Below are 23,935 nucleotides of genomic sequence, written 5' to 3' on the forward strand. Positions count from 1 at the left end.
TTAATTAGTCTACTATATTGATGAGGAAACTGAGTCTCAGACAGGCTATGAGACCAGGGCTAGTTGTTTTCTTGTAAAATCCAAAGATGGCTTCCAACACTGAGAGTCTGAGACTCTGCAACGCTCATACATTCTAGCAGCATGATCTAGTGGGCCAAGTTGTCAGCACCTGGGCCCTAAAAATAGCAACCGCATGGTATCAGTTCATTTAGAGAGTGTCATGCAGATTCTGCCTGCAAACCCTGGCTCCCTTGTAAAATAAGACAGAAATCCCTTCTCCCGTGGTACCACTTTGGAATTGGCCATAGGCAGGTGGGGATGAGGGATGACAGTGATGTTTGTATGTTGTCCTCCTGATGAATTCCTCTTCCCATGGTACCACTCCTCAGGGGGCCATGGGCAGGTGGGGATGAGGGATGATGGTGGTGTTTGCATGCTGCCCTCCTAATGAGCTGCATTTGTCCTGCCAGTCTGTTCCTCTACCACCTGTGTGGACTCATTCATGAGCCACCAAGGAAATACCTCCTCCCATTTTATGCAAGTCAAACTGTGCTTGAACCATAGTGTCCAAGGACCTCAGAAGCTAAAACACAGCCTCCGGAGAAAGCAGATATGGCCACCATGGACCTATGTTTTAATGAGCTTGCATCTCATGCTGGGGATGTGGGAGTAGAGATAAGATTTGCCCTAATCACTTTTTTCCTGAATGAGCCCGGGGTGCTCAGCCTCCCATTGTGAGGCAGTTCGGCTAACTATGTTTGCCCTGGCAAAGTGGGCTTTCTGTTGCTGCAAGGATACCTTGTGCTGGGTGATTTATACAAATGAGATCCATGGTGCTCGATGTGCCAACACTAGGGAGGGGTTTGTGGTACATTATAACACAACACAAACATTGCATAAGGATGCTGAGCAAGCTGCTGGCTTGGATCTCTCCTGAGCTCTAGGGGAGCCACCGCCATTACTTCATTTCAAGGCCTCACTTCCAAACCCTTTCAACATGAGCTGGGGATGAAGGAACATATTCAAATCACAGCACCCTGTAAGCAGAGCAGGGTGATAACACCCCACCGAGACTGGAAGAAAAAGCAGATTTGGGGCTTTGCCTACAGAGTGGGAGTCTGTGACTAGCACAGGAAGCTGAAGCTCCTGATGCTGCTGACCTTTAGCCATCTGGGAAGTCTTGAGGCAGCCAGTCCAGCTCAGGTCCAGGCCTTCTAGGTGGGCACATGCATTCATCCGTTGTACCACAGAACCAACTGTGATTTTTGTGCTCGCTGGTGCTGTCCTTGGTCCTGGATACAAAACCTCAGGAAACCACCCGCTCTCGTGCAAGCTAATTAGTAAGCAAGCCTCTCAAGTCGGGTGATGGGGACCTGGGAAGAAATAAAGACTGGAAGTGACAAGGGACTGGGGAACTGAGATCAGTAAAGGGAAAAGGGGAGGGAGGAATCCATGCATATTTGAGAACAGTCCTTTCTGGTAAAGGTACAGCAAAGTGAAGGCCACAGGGTAAAACTCTGCTCAGCTATGCAGCCTGGGACAGACAGATGGACGCAGATGCAGATAGACAGATCTAGGTTACTGGGCTGCGAGGCAGGGAGTGAGTTCTGTAAGTTTAGCACGTCTGACATAATAGTTCCAGGTAGGACAGACCGTACACGTGATGATCCCACAGGAAAGTTCCTCTTGCCCGGTGTGTCTATTGTTCCATTCCTGGTTAGGTAAACAAATCCTTATATTGAAGTTGCCCCATCTTCAGTTCAGCCACCTGCTCACAGTCTTGCCTCGGAGCCCAGGCTGTGCCAGATAGCCCGGGTCAGTGGTAAGCTCACAGTGTAGGTGCAGGCAAGTACATTCGTCCAGGCTCCCATAGTCTCGGTCTCATAACACTATACTATTTAGAACTCTCTTCATTAAGTGGCACATCGTATTTCTCACTTCTTCATCAAGCAACTCATGAGAAAGGTTTGAGCAGAGGGTGGCTGCTGTGTTGTGAGGACACACAGGGTGCCCGAGGAGATGCTGCTCCGCAGTGGGAGCAAGGAGACCTGTTGTTCAATTGGCTGTGGACTGTGAGGAGGAGAGAATGAAGGTCGATTGCAGGACTCTGGAGATCTAAGATGCTGAGCGTTGAAGTGAGAAAGTAGGCATGAGGGGGGAAGCGAGATCTTGAAGGGCCACAAGCTAATGTTGGGTGGTGATTTAGGGTGACAATAATTATGGTGGTTGTGTTTTTCTCCTGAGGCATCCCTACCTCGAGGTAAGGAAGCCAGTTCTAACTGAATCTTGGATTCTGATGGGGAGATCAGGAGAGAGTTAAGAGTTTGTGGGCGGGGGAGAGAATGGGCCTGGGATATGGAATCAAGCTAGGGGACAATAAGTCGAGGATGAGGACATGGTGGACAAGACTGGAGGAACACAAGGCCATGTTCATGGGGATTTGCACTGAGCATACTGAACTGAAGTGATCTGCCTAAGCGCAAAACCTTTGCATTACATCATATCTGTCAGTGGCTGCAGGGCCCCTGGCCAACACCCACTCATCCACTCCCGCCGCTGCTTACCTGCTTTTGCAGGGGCTTCCTCATGAAGAGCTCTGGGTCTGGTGAAGCAGACTGCCTCAGTCACAGACCACTTCAGCTCAGTGTGCTCAGTGCAAATAGAAAAAGAGCTACCTGACCTTGGGAGTGGGGTCTATAAAAGCTCTGGGATCTAGGGATGCCTCAGATCACAGGAAGGTGGCTCGCTAATCAGGCCCACAGAGATAAATGCTTGCCTGCCTTGTCCATGAAGGGAGCCATCGCTTCTAGTGCAAGTTTGCACATCTGAGTGTCAAATCTCCAGAGGTGTGCTTGGAAGAATGGAGGCAAGTACACCTGCTCAGCTGCCCAATTCACTCCAGGCCTGTGGTGGACAATGCTCTTGAACCGAATTAATTAGCGTTACCGTATTGGTGGCTTCTCTTGGCATAGCTGAGGAAGCCACTACCCCCAAGCAGGGCTTTGCAAAGCCATTGTGTCACAGTCTAAATGTGGGAGATGATGAATACAAAGTATCCTGAATTAAAAGAATAAAGAGCGGTAAGCATGTATCTCAGTTTCCCACTGAGAGCCCTCCAGCCCTCACCCAGTCAGACAGCGTGGACCAGAGATGACAGCCAATCAGTATTTAGAATATACAGAGAGGTTAAGAAAAACAAACAACCCAATCAAAAACTGGGCTATCGATCTGAACAGAATTCTCAATAGAAGAAATTAAAAAAAGAAATGACTGAGGACTATCTTTAAAAGTGTTCAACGCCTTAGCAATTAGGGAAATGCAAATTAAAACCCCTCTAGGCTTTTCAATTGCCTCCATCACTGACTGAGATCACCGGTGTAGAATATTAAGAAGTCTCAGCAAAGGGCAGAGGCAGAAACAGTCTCCTGGCCCTCCTTGGCCATCTATCTGTGCTGTTTTTAAAAATAGCACACAGAGCTGACATTTTACAACGTTCCTGAGCAGGGGTTGGGGTTCATTCCAGGGCAAGCCCAGGTTTGATAGCCTCCCAGACATACGCTCTATTGGAGAGTCATCTTGCCTGGCTCAGAAATGATGAGTCTGTCCTGAGCAGATATTGTAGCAACCACCCCCATCCACACCACACTTCTCGTGTCTTCTGTGGCCAGGCAGCAGCTCGTTTTCAGCAGGGAGATGCTCCAGAGCTGAGATACAATGATTGTGAAAAAATAGACTTGGAGAAAACGGACTTGAAAGCACCGAATGGGCCTCTGATAAGATATTCTGCCCAGAAAAGACACTGTTAAATCCCAAGAGCCCCACCCCCAGGCCACCACCTCTTCTGACCAGCTTGGCCCATGCGCCCAGAAAATCACATCCAGACAAAGTCTAACTTACTTTCTAAAAGTTGGAGGACCTGCCCTGGAGTTCTCCCAAGCTCCTTTGAGATGCTCCTGTAGTGCTAACTCCTGCCTGGTTTAGCATTCAGTCCGGGAGGCACCCTGAGCCCTGGACCAGTGCTCCTGGGAGCCACAGTGAGGCAAGAAACCAAGGCCTAGAGGAGAGCATCCAGGACCACATGGCTAGTGTAGCATGTCCATGCAAATAATTTTCATTAACTTGGAGGTTTTCAACCAGCCTGGTTTATATTCCAGAATGCAGGCCCAGCTCTTCTGTGTCCTCTATTTAGAGGTTCATAATTACCAGTTGGATATACCCTGGGGTCCTCTCCCAAGCTCTCAGGGTGCTTGGCAGAATTCTCTCACTTTATCTTAAAACCGGGGTCCTTACATTCAAGCTACTTAGTAACTGGAGGCTGCTGTCTTTTCCTGGGGGTCCCTGTATGACTTGGCCATGTGGCCTTGCTCAGATATCGTGGCTTTTGTCTTCCAAGACAATATAGGCCATCACTGAATCTGCCTCAGCAGATTCTGAGGTAAGGTGACACGCTTGGGAGGAGGAAGTTCCATACATTCTTCACAGGGCATAAGTGGAGCAAATCAAGGCCACTCGTCACCTTGGCTGTGCTCCTCGGGATGGAAGGCCATGGAAGGATAACACCTTCCCCTCAGATACCACCTCCTCCTCTGGGACTCCGGCTGCCTCTTCCTTGTGTGTAAGAGGAGAATCGGCTTCTTGCCTGTCACATGCCAGTCTGTTTCACCTGGCTCCCACCAGGACCCCACCAGTCTCCACCAGACCCTGGTTTATTCTCTTTAAAGCACCTGTCTCAGTTTGCCATTGGTCATTTGTCATATACATTCTCCTTGGGTCCCTCCTAAGATGCGAGTCCATCAGTCAGACCTGTTTTACTCTGTGTGTACTTGAGGACCAGAGAGGGAGGAGACTCCCCAGACTCTTGAGTCTCTACCAGAAACAAAAGGAATGGTCTAGGCACCAGGTATTCAACCCATTCAGCAAAGGACACTGAGGCACAGGGATAACCCAACTGGTGGGAGAATGGCGGTCTCTGAACCTAGGAAGTCTGAGTTCTCAGCTCCTGTTCCTGGTCACATCAGATCCCCATTTTCGTGTTTCAATATACTGCGAGCAAGGCCTTTTGAATGTGACTACAGAGTGTGAACAGGTAATGGGATCGTCCAAGGTTGTACCAGAGTCAGTTGGCTTCCCACCTGCCCGTGGTGCCTTATCCCCATCAGCTCATAATCTACTATGCCAGGGAAGACAGCAACTAATCACAGTATTGGTGGCTTAGCTGGCTGGAATCCCGTCTCTCCCAGGGCTGAAACTCAAAGTCAAGTGCATTCAGGGTCATGCTTCACCCCAAAGACGCTGGAGAGAAGCTTTCCCTGGTTCCTCAGCTTGTAACTTCCTCTCTTGGATCTTCATCCACCGCTGCAGACTGCCTTGTTCCTTGTCTCTGCACCCATATCTCCATCCACTCTAGAAAGACCAAACTCACTGGGTCAAGGACAGGTCCTGATCCTAAGGTAATTTCATCTTTAAAGTCTGCTCTGAATATGTCTGCCAAGTCCACGTAACCAAACAGGCTCATGCTCTGGGGTTTTGGGTGGATATGAACTTGGTGACACTGTTCATGCCTGCATGCCAGATCATCCCAATCTTGTGCCAATGCTATGTTTGGACCCTGGCCCTGTAGGTGATTTGGGGGTTCATGCTCCTTGGACCACAGTTACCTTTGCCCTGTTTCCCACAACCGAGTAAAGGTCACCCCAATCCTCATGGCTTCCCCAGCTTCAGCCTTAATGTGTGTGGCTCTCTTTCTTCCCTTTTTTTAGTGGCTGATCTTGAATCCATGATCCTCCTGCCTCATCCTCTGCATCATTTGTGTACTAGTGTACACATCATCACAGTCAGCATGATTCTTTCCTTACAACTTTTCTTGTTATTTTATAATTTTATTCTTTGAAAATTCCATTCATGTGTCCAGGGTCTCTCGATCATATCTACATTCCGCTCTCTCTTGGCTCTCCCCCAACACATCTCCACCCTTTTCTTTCACATCATACCCTTTTCTTTCTTTTTTTGTTATAAAATGTAAATTATTTTAAAATTTTTCTAATTTTTTAACTCATACAATATGCCCTGACCACAGCCTTTCCTCCCCACCAGTCCTCCCAATATCCACCCTTACCTCCCTTCTCCCCCAGATCCCCTGCTTCTCCATTTCCCTTCAGAAAAGAGCAGGCTTCCCGGTGATATCAACTGAACATGACATAACATGATGCAGTTGATAATTCCTGTTATGTTATTGTTGTTGTTGGTGGTGGTGGTGGTGGTGTGTGTGTGCACGCTTCTCTTCTTTTGGTTTTGCTGGTGTAAGATTATTTATTTCTTATATTTTCATGAGTGTAGACAACCTCATTGGGTTCGAGTTTTCCTTCTAGTACCTTTTTGTAGGCCTGTATTTGTGGATAGATACTGTTTAATTTGACTGTATCATGAAATATCTTGTTTCCTCCATTCATGGTGATTCAAAGTTTTGCTGAATATAGTGGTCCGGGCTGGTGTCAGTGATCTCTTAGAGTCTGAAGGACATCTATCCAGGTCCTTCTGGCTTTTAAAGTCTCCAATGAGAAGTTGGCTGTAATTCTAATAGGTCTGTCTCTATCTGTTAATTCGCCTTTTACCTTGCAGCTTTCTTTCTTTATTCTGTATGTTTGGAGTTTTGATTGTTATATGGCAGGGGACTTTCCTTTCTGGTCCAATCTATTTAGTGTTCTGTAAGCTTCTTGTATCTTTATAGGCATGTCCTTCTTTAGGTTAGGAAATTTTCCTCCTATCATTTTTTTAAAAATATTTTCTGGGCCTTTGATCTTGGATTCTTCTCCTTCTTCTATTTCTATTGCTCTCAAGTCTAATCTTTTCATAGTGTCCCAGATTTTGTTGGATGTTTTTGTCAAGAATTTTTCAGATTTAACATTTTTTGGCTAAATGTATCTGTTTCTTCCATTGTATCTTCAGCCCCTGAGACTCTCTGCTCCCTCTCTTGTATTCTGTTGGTAATGTTTGTATCTGTAATTCCTGTTCACTTACCTACATTCTTCATTTACAGAGTTCCTCAGTTTGTGCTTTATTATTGCTTTTATTTCCTTTTCAGGTCTTGAACTTTTTGATTCATTTCTTTCAACTGTTTGTTTTTCTTACTTTTCTTTGTCCTTTTAAGGGCCTCTATCATCTTCATAAAGTTGCTTTTGAGATCTTTTCCTTGTGCTTCAGCTGTGTTGGACTATTCAGAACTTGTTGATGTTGTAGGATAACAGGGCCCTGGTGATGACAGACCACCTTGGCTACTGTTGTTTGTGTTCTTATGCTGGCTTTAGGCGTCTGGGTTTAAGGTGATTATAGATACAGTCATCAGTTTCTGAGTTTGTCTTTGTTGGTTGGGTGTTTGTTCCGTAGTTTCTGTTTCCTCCCTGGTCTCCTAGCTAGAGTGGCCTGTGGTTGAGCAAAGGGATACCACTCACGTTGGGGCCTGGACTTCAGGTGGCCAGGTTGGTCTCTGGTTGAACAGGGGGCTGGGAATTGGGGTACAGTGATAAGGAGGGGTGGGAGGATGGGAGATAGGTAGTGTGAACCAAGAGCGTGGGGGGGTACCTAGGCACACAGCCTACCTGGAGTTCTGGCAGAGGACATGGCCTGTGGCCAAGCAGGGTGTTTTCACCTGAGTAGGAGGCTGAGACAAGGTGGGGAGGAGAAGAAAGGCAATTGAGGGGAGGCTGAGCAGGCACTGAGAGAATGGGGAAAGTCTGTGGGCAGACTGCTTACTAGGAGCTCTGGTGACTGGTATAGCCTCTAGTTGGGCAGGAGTCTCCACAGGGACTGGAGAAAGAGATACCATGACAAGAGAGGAGGAGTAACTGGTGGCAGGGTGGGTGAGCACTGAAAGAGCGGAGATAGTCCAGGGGCAGGCAGCCGACCTGAAGTTCTGGCAGTTGGCACGGTCTTAGGTCAAAAGAGGTGCTTCTGCTGGAGTTGTGAACTGGGATACGGTGACAAGGAGGGGAGATGGGATTAGGGGTCGGCTGGGTGAACACTGAGAGAATGGGGGAGGAACATGGGCAGCTACCTGGAGTATGGCCAGCAAGGGAGTTTCGGCTAGAATTGTGAGCTGAAATCCTCCTCCTTCTTCTTCTCCTCCTCCTCCTCTTCCTCCTCCTCCTCCTCTTCCTCTTCCTCCTCCTCTTCTCTTCTTCTTCTTCTTCTAAATAACACATGGAATCCAATTAGAGCTGCCCACATGAGCATGACTGTGAGGCCATCCACTGGGAATGGGCATCATCCCAGGTGCCACTTCCCACAAAGAAGAATGGCTCTCCCTTTCTCAGCAGCCACCAGCTTCTATTCAATCCTCTGCTTGGGGCATGACATTGGGAGCTCCTTCCCCTCCGCGTTCCAATTTTTAAATGACTTGATGGTATACAAGCTGCCCAGGTGCAGCATTTCTGAATACACAATGGGGAAGTAGTGGATTTCGTTCTGACACCTCCATAGATGCTTGTGTCGCCTTCCTGACACATTTATTTCCCCCTTGAGAGATCTTGCTGAGAGCCACTCTGGGTAGGGACCTAGCGTTTGCTGACCTAATTTTCAGACACTGACACTGGAACCTCTGGCTCCTGTTTTAATTTTGTCATCAAGTTCATCCTTCCCTTAGGGCCCCCTTGTCTTCTCCACACACAATCTCTTTGGCCTCGTGGATGTCCCGTGAACCTGGTGGCAGGGCCTGTTTACCTAGTGCTCATCAAAATTCGTGGGTTTGAAAAGTCCTAATGAGAATCAGAATGGAAAGAGAGAGGCTGTGCATCTCCCTCCTCCCCTGGGAGAGATTGCCTGGCGTCGGCAGTCACCCTGCGCATCTCTGCAGGTAGAGCTAATATTTGATCAACTCGGGCCAGTTACTCTTTATTTCCGAGAAAACTGCCATTGGTTGTCTCACCAAGGCTATGACATTAACTCTATATATGTGTGGGGTATGTGTCTCTGATATCTATGGTTTCGCTGCTACAGCAAGTTGGGGGGCTGAAGCTTGCTGTCCCAGGCCTACACTTCCATCCCCAGGCCACTCAAGTTTCATATGTGCCCAGGAGTAACTGGTACCGTGCTGGGTTCCCAGATGCACATATCAGAGAACAATGCCCTGTTCTTGCAAAGTGCTGCTTGGTTTCGAGAAGCCCTTTGCTAGCATGACAGCATCAAATATCAAAGAGAATTTTCTAGAAACCTACTCCTTTCCAGATTGTGCTCCGTGTGGTTCAGTTTCCTGTGAAGTTCAGCAGACCCATTCCATGAGGGCCAGATGGTGAATTCTTCAGTCCTTCTTGAATATTAACATTGATGTGTGTGCACATGTGCATATGCATGTGTGTGCACATGTGTGTGCGTGTGTGTGTGGGAAGGGGGCAAGGTTGGTGTCAAGTACCTCTCTTGTGATCGGATCACTCTATTTTTTTTTTAGTTCAGAATCTCTCCCTCAATCTGAAGCTCATAGATTCAGTTAGATTGGCCAGTGAGCTCCAAGATCTACCTGTGCCCACCACTCCCTAGTGCTGGGGTTACAGACACCAGCAGCGCGCCTGGATTTTATGTGAGTGCTAGGGTTTCTACCTCAGGTCTTCATGCTTGCATGCAGGCATCTCACAGACTGAGCCATCTGCCCAGTCTCTTTTGGTTGCTTTTATGGTGTTTTATCTGACATCTCTTCTTGTGCCCACAAAGAGACACAATGGGATCTCCAGGCAAGAAGGCTGAAGGATAGCAGGGTGGAGAAGTACCTCTGCTGCTGACATGTGGTGGCTCACATTTAATCTACCATCTTTATTATGACAAGAAGAATAATTATTTCAACACACAGGGTGACAGGTTGTTCTGAACATTGCAACCAGCATTGAGGAACATTGCAACCAGCATTGAAAGGCCCGGCATTAAGAATGTACCAGAACAAAACAGTCAGGTAATCTGCTCAGGAGTCCAGAAAGAAACTTTGACTCCTCAAGGATCCTGTTGTCACACTTACTTTAGTTAGCCCTCTGAGGGGAGGTAAGGAGAGAGAATCCTAGAGTCCCCTCTGTCTTGTGACCTGAGCCTGTGATGGCCCCTGGCTGGCTGGGAGCTCACTCCTCTGCCTGTGTTTCTCTTACAGAGACATCAAACCGGACAACATCCTGCTGGATGAGCATGGTGAGTCAAGGTCTCCTTCCCCATTCCCTAGGGCCCCAATGCCACCTGGGGCACGGGAGTGGAATGACCGGTGGGGGAGTGGACCTTAGGTGCTGGAGAAACCACTCACTCTGTTCCAGTCCTGACAACGGTAAGTTGAGTTGAACTATTAGCAGGCATTTCCTCTGAAGTCATTGCTGTGTGTAAGCCTGTTTGAGGATGTCAGGGTACAGTGAGGACCAGGGAGTATGAGATTATAATAATGTCCTAGACTTGTGCAGAAGAGGGTCTGAGGGCAGTGAGGTGCTGGGGGCACACTGAAAGTCAGGTCATAGAAGCAGGTGAAACGAAACTGAGAAGACGTGTGCATGCCTCGACTGGGTCCCCCAGAAGCAGAGTCTTCCAGAAAGAGAGGCCCACGTGGTAGCTGCTAAGTCATGACCACTGATGCCATACTGTTGGAGAAGACCTCTATGTTTGAACAACTGTCCTGGGGCAGAATCCAGGCAGGACCACCCACCAGCTCACTGGAGCTCTTAGTGTTTTTATTCATGAGAACTGATTTAGAAACCAGCAGGGAAACCAGGACTGTTGATTGGTCCATGGCTCTGCTGAGATCCCTACAGCCATGCTCAGTTCTCCCAAAGCTGCTTCACAGAGATACCTAGGCAGGCAGGCTGTGGTCCCAGCCCATAGGGTTGTGTGGATTAGATAAGCTCCTGAGAGCCAGCAGACATGAGAAGGAGGGCCAAGGGGAGTTACATAGTGAAGGTGGGATGCTGACGGCAGTGCTTGAGGGAGCAATAGGAATCACCCTGAAGAACAGCTGAGGAGAAGAGGCTTTATTGTCCAGTCCTACCTGTAGGGTTGGGTCTCTCAGGGCCTCATTCCCCCATTCAGTGGCTTGAGGTTCATCCTGAGGAGCATGAGAGTCACTGAAGAATAAATGCCAAGTGGAGTTGGAGAGAAGCCAGAGCTACTGCATGGCAAATGGAGCAATGGGAGCAGATTACCCCCATGGGACCCCAAGCATGAGCAGCAAGGCACCTGTCCGTCAGAGCCTGACATGCTGACTTGATGTGGCTGCTGTGACTATGCACAGGGATCTGGAAGCTTCCATCATAGACTTCCAAGATGGGCAGCAGATGCAGACACCGTCTTCTCCCTGGGTCCTCACTCATCACTCTGTGCACAACTGCGTCCTAGTCTCACGATGTCACCAGGCAGACTACATTAGGACCCGACTCACTGTCTTCGCTCTGAGCATTTTAAACATCAAATCTCCAAATCTACTTTGTCTTCAACTACAGGGGCTTGTGATTTAACATGTGAGCTTAAGGAATACCACTCAGTTCATCACATCAGATAAAGAATGGGGATGGGAGCCCTGTGTACCTGCAGGTCTACCTTAAGTTGCTGGCTCTGTCATTCTTTAGAGGCTGCAGGTGCTTGAACTGAAGGCTCTATTTAGCTCCCAGGATTCAGAGGAAATTTCCTAGGGTCTCTTGGTTCCCACAATTAACTCAGGTCAGTGGCAACCCAAGATCTTTTCAGCCAAAGTAGGGGTATAATGCCCAATATTCCCAGGATACTGTGTGGATCTAGAAGAAGCCAAGAAGGAATTCGGAGGTGGCTTTGATTGACAATTTTACCACTTCTACCCAAATCTCTGGATTTAGTTTTCAAGCCTGCATCTGCATATAAAAATCACACAAGGGACCGAGGAGATGGCTCAGGAGATAAAGCTCTCGCCAGGCGAAAACAAGAGCTCCATCCCCAGGACCCACATAAAAATGCTAGGAGATGTGGTGCACACTTGCTGTGCACAGAGCTGGTGTGTGAGCTGGAGACAGGTGGGCACCTGGGGCTTGCTGGCCAGCCAGCCTAGGCTAATAGGCAGCTAGATACCAGTGTCTGTGTATCAAAAACACAAGGTGGATGGTGTCTGAACAGCAAAACCCTGAGGTTTTCTTCTGGCGTCTACACTCATACAGATACATAGACATGCACACCTATGTATATATGTTCACCTGCATATGTGCAAACACATACACCTGTAGGCACACATGTGTGTGCACACACATAAACACACACACACACACACACACACACACACACACACACACAAAGGTTCATGTCCCCACAGTTGACTAGGGATTTCCTAGGACTGCACAGCAAATGAAAGCACCTGGGTCCTGAAGCCTTGAAAACCCAAAATGATGTTCCCCTCAACTCACAGGACAGGTCACCCCTTTTTGAAAAGCACATTAGGAAGCAACTTGTGAAACAGGGATCCCCGCATTGCTATTCGTCTCATTAGGTGCCACCTTGGAGACCTGGGAGCTGCATTTCAACGAGATTTTTAAAAAATCAGTAGATACACACATAAATATTTTATTGATGATGCTCAGATCTGCTCATTCCCCACATTCCAAAGCTCCCAGGAAGCTTCCCTGGTCCCTCCTGGTCTCACAGGGTAGGCTTCAGGTCTCAAGATAGAGCTGAGGTTTGGAGTCTGAACCAGCAGCCAAGAACAACCATGAGGGTTGGGGAACAGAGCTAAAGGAAGTCAGGCATCTGTCAAGAAAAGGTGATGGTGGCCTTGCTTAGTGACCAAGAACTCCTAGCAGTGGGGACTTGGCAGATGCCGTGCAAAGAGGAAGAGATGTGTCCATGCTCCATTGCACAATCAAGTTGAGTATCACTCTACCACATCTCTTTAAAAGCCTAACTAAGAAGCAGTCAGCCAGCTCCCGGGTCTTGGGGATGGAAGTGCTGCAGGCTAGGCAGGGATAACATGGCTGTGAATACAAAGTCTAGGAGGGTTGCAGGCCACTCTCATAAAAGTGGCCGGTTGCTCCTAGGACTAAGGCTCTCTGTCAGCTGACCCACAGTAATAACCTTGGTTGACTGGCTACCTGGGTGACTCAGCTTTGCTTCATTGCCTTAAACTCTGGAGGGTTCATTCCCCATGGCCTTCTCAAGGCTATTTCAGAATCAAGGAGTAGGAGAATTGAGCCCAGACATGCTCAGGTCACACTGACACTGTCTCAGTGCACATCATTTCTTTAACTAGCTTGGGTTTTACACACGCCCTGTACACAGAGGCAGCCTGCAGTGGTTAGGTTCTCTTAAAAGTCCTGCATTACTTCACACACAACTGTGTGATGGGAAGAAGCCAAACCCGACAGAATAGAAAGCCCTAGCAGGCAAAGGCATGCTGCAGGAACAATTTTCTTTCACCGGGAGCCAAATGAAGCTTTGATAAGCCCGTGCGTGGATTTTGAAGGGCATTCTTACTTTCCTGCGGTAAATCGTTGTGATCTCCATACGGATAAGCGGTCAGAACACATGAAATCTGTGCAGCGCCTGAGATAGCAGATCTGTGTGGAAGATAACAACCATCCTCCTGCTCCACAGCCCATGCAGAGAGCCTAAAAGCACAGCTATTTTTAGCAGTGAGCATTGGGGAGCAGGGGCATCCAGAGCCACGGGCAAGGCTGCTGCCTCTGGTTCTTATCTCTCTGGGCTTCCAGTCGCTTCATCTAAACAGGGGGTAGATCCTGAGAGCCAGCTGGCATGAGGGAGATATTCAGGAGATTCAGGAGATATTCGGGAGATGGCATGCCCCGAATTCCAACTGTATGACTGTGGAAGGTGACCATGGGTACCATCCCTTCCATTCTAATAAATGGCCTGTTCCTCCACTTTCTGTCTCTGCACCTCTTCCAGCGATTCCTTGGAGGATCAGCACCCACTGACATGGAATCCAGAAACAGGCCTAGAAGGATCCATGTTTTCAACCCATGGCCAAGAACACTATCAACCACTAGGAATGCTGTACCATCTCTGCAAGCCCAACAAAGACAGGCAGCAGGATGTGCTTGCTGGGCTTGGCACTAAGTTACTCAGCCACCTCTCAGCAAGTCTTTATTTTCCAGGCAAGCCCTGGGAATGGAAATGAACAAGGCAGGATTTCTGTTCTCAAAGATAGGAACAAGGGGACATCTGGAGTGGTGGGCAGGAAGATGGAATGAGAATGAAGGGGAGCATGGGTACCCCTAAGAGAGTCCTAGTCCAGGCTTGACTGGAGTGAATAGTGTTCCACCTTCAAGTCACATGGTCAGGTTCTGGTCATAGTATTTTAGATGAGGACTTTCGAAGGTGATTGGGTTTAGATGCAGGAAAGACCTGTGGCTGTTTGATTGATTGCACAGGCCCTTGCAGGCTCATAGATTTGACTGCTAAGTCATCAGGAGTGGCACTATTTGAGAAAGATTAGGAGGTGTGTCTCATTGGAGGCAGTGTGTCACTGGAGGTAAACTTTGAGGTTTCAAAAGCTCATGCCAGGCCCAGTTCATCACTCTCTGCTTATGGATCAGAATGTCGCTCATACCACAGCACCTCCAAAACTACGTGTTGAAACATGATCCCTTGTGTATTTGAGGTGGGATCTTTAGGGGTGATTAGGACAAGGTAGCCCCTGTGAGTGGGCTGAATGCCATTATAAGAGGATTGTTCTACTAGTCACCCCCTTTTCGCATCCTCCTTTTGCCAGTGGAGGGCACAGCAACAGGGTACAGAGCAGCCCTCACTAAACACTGCCTCTGTTGGTCTCCAATCTTGAGTTTCCATCCTTCAGAGCTGTGGTAACCCTCTATGATTTGTAAGGGATTATGTCATAGTACAGCACAGGCTAAACATAGTCCCTTTCTTGATTTAAAGATAGCTCCTTGCATGCTTTGAGAGGACCCAGAGATAATTCTAGTCCCTGCTTTCCCTTATATAGACACAGTTCCATTAGTTGCTGTGAAGAGACACCATGGCCATGGAAACTCTCATAAGAGAAAGCACTTAGCTGGGGACCGGCTTACAGTTTCAGAGACTTAGTCCATTGTCATCATGGTGGCAGGAAGGCAGGCATGGTCCTCTGCAGGCTCCTGAGTTTGAACTCTTGGTTCCCAGTGGGTAGTGCCCTTTGGGAAGGTTGTGGAACCTCCAGGAGGTGGAGAGTTATGAGAGGAAGTGTGCCGCTAGGGCGGGCCTTGAGGTTTCACGCCTGGCCCCACTTTCTGTTCCATCTGTGCTTCTGACTGTGGATGCACTATGACCAGCCCCAGTCTTCTGCTCCTTCCGCCATGCCTTCCCCATTGTGATGGGTCATAGCCTTCTTAACTGTGAGCCAAACTCAAATCTGTAAATGGAGACTGCTCGCTCATTTCTGGCCTCCCAGACCCAAATAATCATACAGAAACTATATTAATTGCAACACTGCTTGACCTATTAGCTCAGGCTTCTTGTTAACTAACTCTTACATCTTGAATTAACCCATTTCTATGAATCTATGTATCACCATGAGGCTGTTCAGGGTGTCTCTCTCCTTCGGCACCTTCATGACATCTCTCTGACTCTGCCTACTCTCTCTTTCTATCTCTGTTTGGATTTCCCATCTGGCATTACTCTGCTAAGCCATTGGCCAAAAGACCTTTATTCATTAACCAATAAAAGTAACACATCCCACATCACAAATCTTCCTCTCTAAGTTGTTTCTTGCTAGGCATTTGGTCATAACAACAAGAAAAATAACTAAGGCACAGGAGTACACACATCTAAACCATATTAGCAGCCCTTACCCCAAACCTAACTCTGCTGGCACTTGACCTCAGACTTCCAGAAATACAAGGATTACACACATGTTACCTAACTCACCCAGTTCCTGGTGTTATGCTGCAGTGGGAGAAATGGAGAAAGCACCCCCATATTAGTGAGCTTTCCTTTGGACTCAAGTCTATCAATAGCAAAACTCATGGGCCAGGTTTTGAAGAAGAAAAGGAAGTCCTCCAGGCAGAGAAGGATGCAGTAGCAAGTCCTCCAGGCAGAGGAAGGAGCAGCAGGAAGTCCTCCAGATAGAGGAAGGAGCAGCAGGAAGTCCTCCAGATAGAGGAGGGAGCAGCAGGAAGTCCTTCATGCAGTGGAAGAGCAACTCATTCCACATGGTGTCAACAGCTGGGAGGTGAGATGGCTCTCCATACTTTTAGAGAAAGGAGAAAAGTATGTCAGAATATAGGATGTGCAAATAAGACTGGGAGGATTATTCATTGGTTTACAATATCCTCATTAGAGTCATGTTAACAGGTCATACAATGCCCTGGTCTTTAAAGTTCTAAGTATTTTCAGTTATGGAAAGAGTTGCCTGATGCTCAGTTCCTCTGTGCACATAGTCCATACAGTTCATCCTAGGAAAATTTGCTCAACGCTAATTTTCACACCTAAGCTCAACCATCAGAGGATGCACAATGGGAAGTCACGATTAGCACACAGGGACAGCAGCAGTGAAAGTCTGCCTGCATTGCCCACTGCACACAAGCTACGGGGCATCTGCCTCCAGGCTGTCCCGAGTCCTCCCACCACATTGGAGAAAGAAGTAAATCAGGCCCAGCTGACTGGGCTGTGAGCTGGCAGTGGGAGGGTAACATAGCACGGAACTTATACGTGCATCTGCTGTGCTGTGGGACCCCAAGTAAAGGTGTTTGCACGCAAGCCTAATGACCTGGGTTGGTCCCAGGGACCAATGTAAAGGTGGAAGGAACAAACCAACTCCACAGAGTTGACCTCTATGAGTGCATTGTGGGTATGCACACCCACACATACAGCATACATATATAGTGATGACAATAATAAATATTCTAAACTAAAACATAAGGGATATTAATATCTTCCTCCAGGAGACTTGGAGGCGAGCATGTGCTCTGGGGTTGGCTCAGTCGGTGTGTAACCCTGTGTAGCCTCCACTGAAAAGGGATTGCATTGTTCCAGCTGTTTCCCACTTTCCTCGCATTTGTTCTTGTCCACATCATCCACACATGGCAGGGGCCCAAGGTGACATTCCAAATCCAGCCAGGTCCAACACAGCCTGACCCTGCCCTGTCTTTCCTGAGATGTTCCCATCTTGTTAACATCAACAAAAACTTTAAAGAAAATGAGCTGACGGTTGTGATCCCATCATATGTTATGGTAGGCTGTAGATACAGCTAGGGAGGCAGAGGCAAGAGGAAACAGCTACAAGTTGGGAGAAGGGCCACACCCAAGTCGTTCTAGAACAAATTTAGTGGCTCCAGAAGTTTCTCCCAGGCAGGGCAGGGAGCTGTGTGCTGTCTGTGGCCCGGGGAGGTCCTTCTGGAAGTTCTCTGGTACAAAGTTGTGTCGTAAGAAGGTTGTGTCTGAGGTTGTGGTTTTCCTTGACCTTTGCTGGAAAGATGTCCTAGTAGGACAACAGTAATCTTGTTTTGGCAGAATTATTACCAAAGCTCTTGCTTATGAAGCCAATATGCCTGAGGACAGGCTCAACTCTACTTTATCTGGGTTTGGCAGAGGCAACTCTGTTTTGATCCTGACTATTTTAACACTGCCTTCCACCCTCCTGCCTCCTTGCTGGCCCCTCATGATTCCTTCTGCCAACAATACCCTGACTTCAGAGATTTAACTGCCTGCCCCCTTCTTCAGGCTATGCCACACACTCAGTTTCATTTTTTTAACTACCTGTATTACTTACTCTTCTTGTTGCTATCACAAAATACCTGGCAAAAACAACTTAAGAAAAGATGAATTTATTTTGCCCTGCAGTGTGAGGTATAGAGTCCATCATGGCAGGGAGGTCAAGGTGGCAGGGATGTGAGGCAGATGGGCACATGGTGCCCACAACCAAGAAAGAGAGAGAGAGAGAGAGAGAGAGAGAGAGAGAGAGAGAGAGAGGAATGCCACTGTTCTGCTCACTCAGTCCTCTGCTTTCCTTCCAAAACCCCAGTCCTCCTTTTCTTCCAAGACCCCAGCCCATGGAACAGTGCTGCCCACGTTTAGGGTGGGTCCTCCTGCCTCAGTTAACCTAATCTAGGTGACCCCTCAGAGATGTGCCCAGGAGCACGTCTCCTGAATGAGTCTAGATGCTGTCAGGTTGCCTATCAGTCTCAGCCATCACACTGAATTTTAAGAAGAGACGTCCCCATAAACTCACAGTCTTTCATGCCTGGCCCTCGGGGATGCTGCTGTTTAAAGGGGAAATGAACGCTTTAGGAAATATGGGCTCTCTGGAAGAAGTAAGATCATTGGGGGTGAGTTTTGAGGGTTTGCAGTCCTTCTTCCTGCTCTCGTTCTCTCTGTTTCCTGTGTACAGTGAGTGTGTGGCCAACCAGTTCCCTTCCCCTGCAGTCAGCCATGCCTTCCTCAGTGGACTCTGGCCCTCTGGAACTATAAGCCAAATACACTGGTCCTAATCACAGGAGAAGAGGAACCACTAATACATCACCCCAACCAAAGCTTAACGGTATCTCAGCCCCACAGAAAAGGAATCTGGGCATATGCAAAACAAGGGAGCTACCCGAGTCAGAGTCAGTGGCTGCATCAACTGGGATTGCAGCCCTCACTTGTGACACAGAGCCAGATGCCCACAGTCCCAAAGCAGGAAAGGCCGCAAGGTTTGGTTTGGTTTGTTTGGGTTGTAGTTTTTATCCCACATAGCTGATGCACAGTGGTGTGAAGGATTTGAACCTGGCTGTGGGCCCATCAGTCTGCCTTCTTCATGTTCAGTTTTACCATCCTCCTGGCACTGGCTGGCAGCTTCTGCAGTCTTAGGGAACTAACTCCCTATGTGACACAGGAAAAAGAAATCAGAAAAAAATCATCAATGGTAACTCCTGAAAAGGAAATACTTCATCCCAGAACCTTTCAGAAAACCCTTCCCTAAATCTCTGTTAAATCTAAATGGATTATAGACTCAGTTCCTGCAGATGGGGGTAGGGGTATTGAATGATTGGCTCCAGCCACAGCCACTTGCCTTTCTCCTCGAGGATACAGAGATATCCTGCCCAGACTTGGGTTTTCAACCTCCAAAGCTATATATGGGTTTGTAAGTTACCCAGCCTCAGATATGTGGTTACAGTAACACAGAGGATAAGGGATTGTGGGCATCCTACATCGGCTTGCATGTTCTGACTTGTGGAGAGACCTGTGGAACATGAGTAGGTCAAAAGCCACTTTCAGGATGACTCATGGCAATCGCTTCATTGGTGTAAGAACACACTAAAGTCCTGAGTTACATGGATATGTGTTTATATAAGCAAATGGAGAAAGAGTGGGGAAGCTAGAAAATTCAGTGTGGTGTTTGGAACACAGAAACATGGGAGTGTGTAAAGGGCAATCAAGGGCCATGGAGATGCATCAGGTGGTTGTCGTAAGAGGCCGCTTGTTTGTTTCTCAGCAGCCCAGACTACCAAAATAATCACACAGAAACTGTATTAATTAAATCACTGCTTGGCCCATTAGCTCTAGCTCCTTATTGGCTAACTCTTACATATTAATTTAACCCATTTCTATTAACCTGTGCATCACCATGAGGTCGTGGCCTACCAGCAAGGTTTCAGCACTTCTGTCTCCAGTGCCTCTCCATGGCTTCTCTTGGACTCCACCCCCTTTCTCACAGCATTCGGTTTAGCTTTCCCCACCTACCACTCTCTGTTCTGCCCAAGGCAGTTTCTTTATTAACCAATGGTATTTACAACATACAGAGGGGAATCCCACATCAGGTGGTAAGGTGAATTTGAATCCCCAAAAACTACATGAAACATTGGTGGCCCCAGGGTACATCTGCCATCCCAGTGCCAGGCAGGTAGAGACAGGGGAGTAGTGGAAGCTTGCTGGTTAGCCAGTCTAGCCAGTCTAGTCAGGGTCAAGAGACTGTCTCTATGAATAAAGTGAGACAAATACAGGAAGACTCCCAATGTTGAGCCTTGGCTTCTAGATACACATGCACACTCGTGTGTGTGCCACCTTACACATGTGTACAAACATATACAACACACACATGCCACACATACACACAAAGAAAACTCACAAATGTCCTGCATTCTTTGACTTATTGTTCTAATGAGCTGGCATTACTGTCAGAATATAAATACTCAAGTTTTTAAAGAGTAGAAGAAATGGAAGAAAGATGAGTAAAAGTCTCATTTAAAGGCTCCAGAACCCTCTCTGTGGTTGTAGGTATGCCAGGCATGGAGCTACTCAGGTGGAAAAGCACAGCAGAGGCAGATGCCTCCCTCACAAGACACCCCACAGAATGTTCAGGAAGGTGAACTTGCCTGCCTGTTTGTGATAGGGATGAGGAGACAGGAGGGCACTGTTTCCTGATCTTGGCTGGGAGACATGATGTCACCAAAGAGTATGCACAGGTCATCCCAGCTGGGATCAACCTGGTGAAGTCAGCCTCATCCTTGAGAATCCATGAAGTCCTGTCTCTCACGGGGAAGCTGGAGTGCTTGTGATAACAGCCCTCAGCTCTTCAGCTGGCCGCTGTGTGGTGTGAGGACCGTGTTGGGGCCTGGCTTTTTCTGTCCCCTGTGGTTGACCACATTGGGCATGCCTCTCACATTCACATCCCCTGGGACTCCTTGTGCCTGCTCCAGCAGCTGACCTTCATGTGCCTACCAAGCCAGCTCTGCTTGTGCCCTTCCTTCCCTGTGTGCAAATGCAAAAAGAGCCATTTCACATGGCATGGAGACAGAGAAATGTAACTGTGATATGATTTTCCCTCGGGGCTAGTTTCTTCAAATGCCCCAGAGAACAGGTGCTCACCCCGAAGGATTCTGCCTTTCCCCTTCCTTTCCTGTTCCCTTCACCTACATCCCACATCCCTGCTTCCTGCCCATTTCTCAATCCCTTTCTTCTCTCATTTTTTAAACATCTATATCATAGTTTTAGTCTTTTCTAATCCCACCTGGTGCCATACATTATATTGGCTAAAAGGTTATCTACCCCCTTCCACCTCTGGTCCATCAGGTTCACTGCTCAAAGCCCAGAGACCACAGTAAACCACAGCCACACCCTCCCCACCACAGTCCCCCCTAGATGTCCTGAGTGACACCAGACTGGCCTTCCATCTTCAGATCAGTGTGTCTTAACTGTCTATCCCTCCATGCATGTGTCATCCATCCCCGCACCACAAGCCCACCCACACATGACATGCACAGTGATGAACCCTCACTCTAAACCTGAATACAGAATAGATGCTGTGAGAAGCAGATACTACCTAAGGATGGGCACGTGTCCTGGTGTCTGCTTCCTGTGCCTACCATGTAAACCACAGACTGCAGCCTCTGGTCACACGTGGGAGAGCACAGACATCCTTAGCGCTGGCTAACTTCATTTTCTCTCTGCAGGGCACGTGCACATCACGGACTTCAACATCGCCACAGTCGTAAAAGGAGCGGAGAAGGCTTCCTCCATGGCCGGAACCAAACCCTACATGGGTGAGCATCCCACACCTGCACACGGGCTTGGGCCTCGGCTTCCCTCTTCTGCCTCCTCAGTGGCCACTCATTCACCTCCTACTTCCTGATACTTAGGGCTCCACTTGCCCCAGAAGCATTCTTGCTCTCTGCACCAAGCAGGCATTTCCATACAGCCTCCCCTGCTCAGCAACCCCTCCTTCCGTGGTTTTCAGAAAAACCTCTTCTGCAACAGGAACAAAACTTTCCCTTCCCTTCCCAATAGAACCCAGTAGCATCACCAGAATGTCACTGGGCCTCGGTGTTGGGCTTTCTGCATCTGTATTCCTGGACACATGTGTGTCTGTCTTTGCTTGATCTCCAGTAGGTGTGTCTTTTCCCTTGGAGCTTCTTGTGGAAGTGTTGTGTATTATTTCAGCTTGCTTTGTGAAGGACACCCGTAGGATCTTCTCTGCTGATCCTCAGAGTTTGCCGATTTCTTTTTGGTGTCTCTTCATGTCTCACTTAAAAATTTTTATTTTCATTTATAAACTGCCTTCAACACATACTTACCTGTTATGTTTTCTCAGAGTGTCATAGCATGTCTTCCAGAACCTCGCTGTATCCTGACAGTAAATAGTCCTAGCTTGATGAATTTTATGTTGGTTTCTTTTTCATTATCTGTGGCACATAACAAGCCTGAAAGATATTGTAATCATATTTTACAGAGTGAGAAGTTAGAGAGATTGTGTATGAGAGCCTATATAGTTATTTTATCCATTATCTTTGATTAAGGCTTTCTAATATTATTTAGTAAATGCTACTTCAAGTTTATGCCTGTGGCCCTCTGAATTTTAAGGGACCAGAAAACAGCAAATTTTACATCTTACTCTTTAAACAGTTAAGTGTCTGCTTGGAAATGATCTGAAGTTGGACATACAGTTGGCAAAATTTCCAAGCTGAAATTTGGCCTCAAAGAATTTGTGCATGAATGATAGCAAATACATAAAAGCCAATTAAACTTAAGGTGACCTAAAACAAAGGCTAGAAGCAAGTTTTCATTTGGTTCTTAGTCTTTGTAAGGGCTTATTTGTTGGACTTACCTCAACTGCCATTCAATGAGGACAGATCACCTTAAAATAATTGATTTACATGGAAGGTTAGTCATATAGTTTCCATAACAGATTGCTTTGGCTTTTGGCCAGCACTGATGATAATGTGACGTGGCTATCCTAAACCTTGGATGATCTCAACCCATACTCGGATCCTTGAGGTAACTATGGTCCTTACCTAGTGCTATTCTACTTGTATTCAGAAAACTGTATTAAAACTTTACTATGTTAAAAAATTATTTTCAATATTTGGGTGTGCTCATGCTCATGCGTGCGTGCCAGAGCCTGGGTGTGGAGGTCAGAGAACAACCTCCCAGTCCGCTCTTTCCTTCCACCCTGTCAGGTCTATGGCTTGCACTTGAGTCAGCGGGTTTGGCACCAAGGCTCTTTGCCTGCTGAGCCGTCTCGTCACCCAGTCCTGCCTTTCTATGAGTGTTGTTGGTTCTATCTGCTTTAAGGCCCTGGCTGTGCTTTGTTTTCTATGCCTTCTGGTGTGGGCTTTATTTCTGAGATGCTTCTCTCTTCATCTCTACTCTTGCCTGGTTTCTGGGGGGTATTTTATTGCCATTTGTGCTGTTCTTTTATGACTTGTGCAGGGGCAGGCAGCACTCAGTGGCAGAGCACCTGCTTATGCTTGAGATTCTGGGCTAGAGCCACAGAACAAAGAGAAAGAAAAGGGAAGAAAGGATGGAGGGGAGGCAAGGAAGGAGGGTGGGAGAGAGGGAAGCAGACAAGCAGAGCTAAGACATTGTGCTTGCTGTGAGTACCGGGTGCTGACCTCCACCCCATCCCTATTTAGACGTTGTCCTTCCTCTGCCCTCAGCTCTCTGTCCAGCTCCATTGGGCTTCTCCCTTTTGTATTTATGGGGTGAATATGAACTGTACCCCACAGGTTGCTGTGTTCAAACACTTGGTCCCCAGCTGGTAGCCCTGTTTCAAGAGGCTTTGGAAGTCTGGAAAGTTGGGGCATAGCTGGCAGAGTGGGTCGCCTCAGGATGAGACACTGACAGTCACTGCCCAGCTGGCTTCTGATTTCTGATCCACAGAGATGCCAGCAAGCTACCCCACCCTCCTTCTGCCATAGATGCAGCAGATCTTGCCACCAGGATACAGCCATGCCTTCCTCAAGATGACTGAGCTAAACCAAACCCTGCCTCTCTAGGAAGACTCTGTCAGGTCTCTTGTCACGGGGAGAAAAGTCATTAATAGTTTTCCTTAGACATTTTCCTAGAAGGGAGCACCCACCTCCTTTGCCTCTTCTATACTGAGGTTGGCAAACTGCAGTCACCTCCTCTACTGTTCTCAGCCAGCCATTGGGCATCGGGGCACACACACTGCCTGTCTGGGTCCCTCACTCCCTGCTTTGGGGTTTCTCTCTGATTCTTCCTCTATAGAAATCACCACATGGTGTTCTTATCATAAGTG

General features: G+C 47.8%; 1 protein-coding gene across 2 annotated transcripts in view; it reads left to right on the forward strand.

The window, feature by feature from the left end:
• Positions 1-23,935, forward strand: part of Stk32b (serine/threonine kinase 32B) — a 246,586-nt gene that overhangs the window by 187,409 nt on the left and 35,242 nt on the right. For both annotated transcript variants that reach the window (XM_087909072.1, XM_087909073.1), the window contains exons 5-6: positions 10,124-10,161; positions 21,351-21,440. In XM_087909072.1, coding sequence (XP_087765198.1) covers positions 10,124-10,161; positions 21,351-21,440 — 128 coding nt within the window. The remainder of the gene's footprint in view (positions 1-10,123; positions 10,162-21,350; positions 21,441-23,935) is intronic.

Source organism: Myodes glareolus, chromosome 8, assembly GCF_982192425.1.
Source record: "Myodes glareolus chromosome 8, mMyoGla1.1, whole genome shotgun sequence".
NCBI lineage: Eukaryota > Metazoa > Chordata > Mammalia > Rodentia > Cricetidae > Myodes > Myodes glareolus.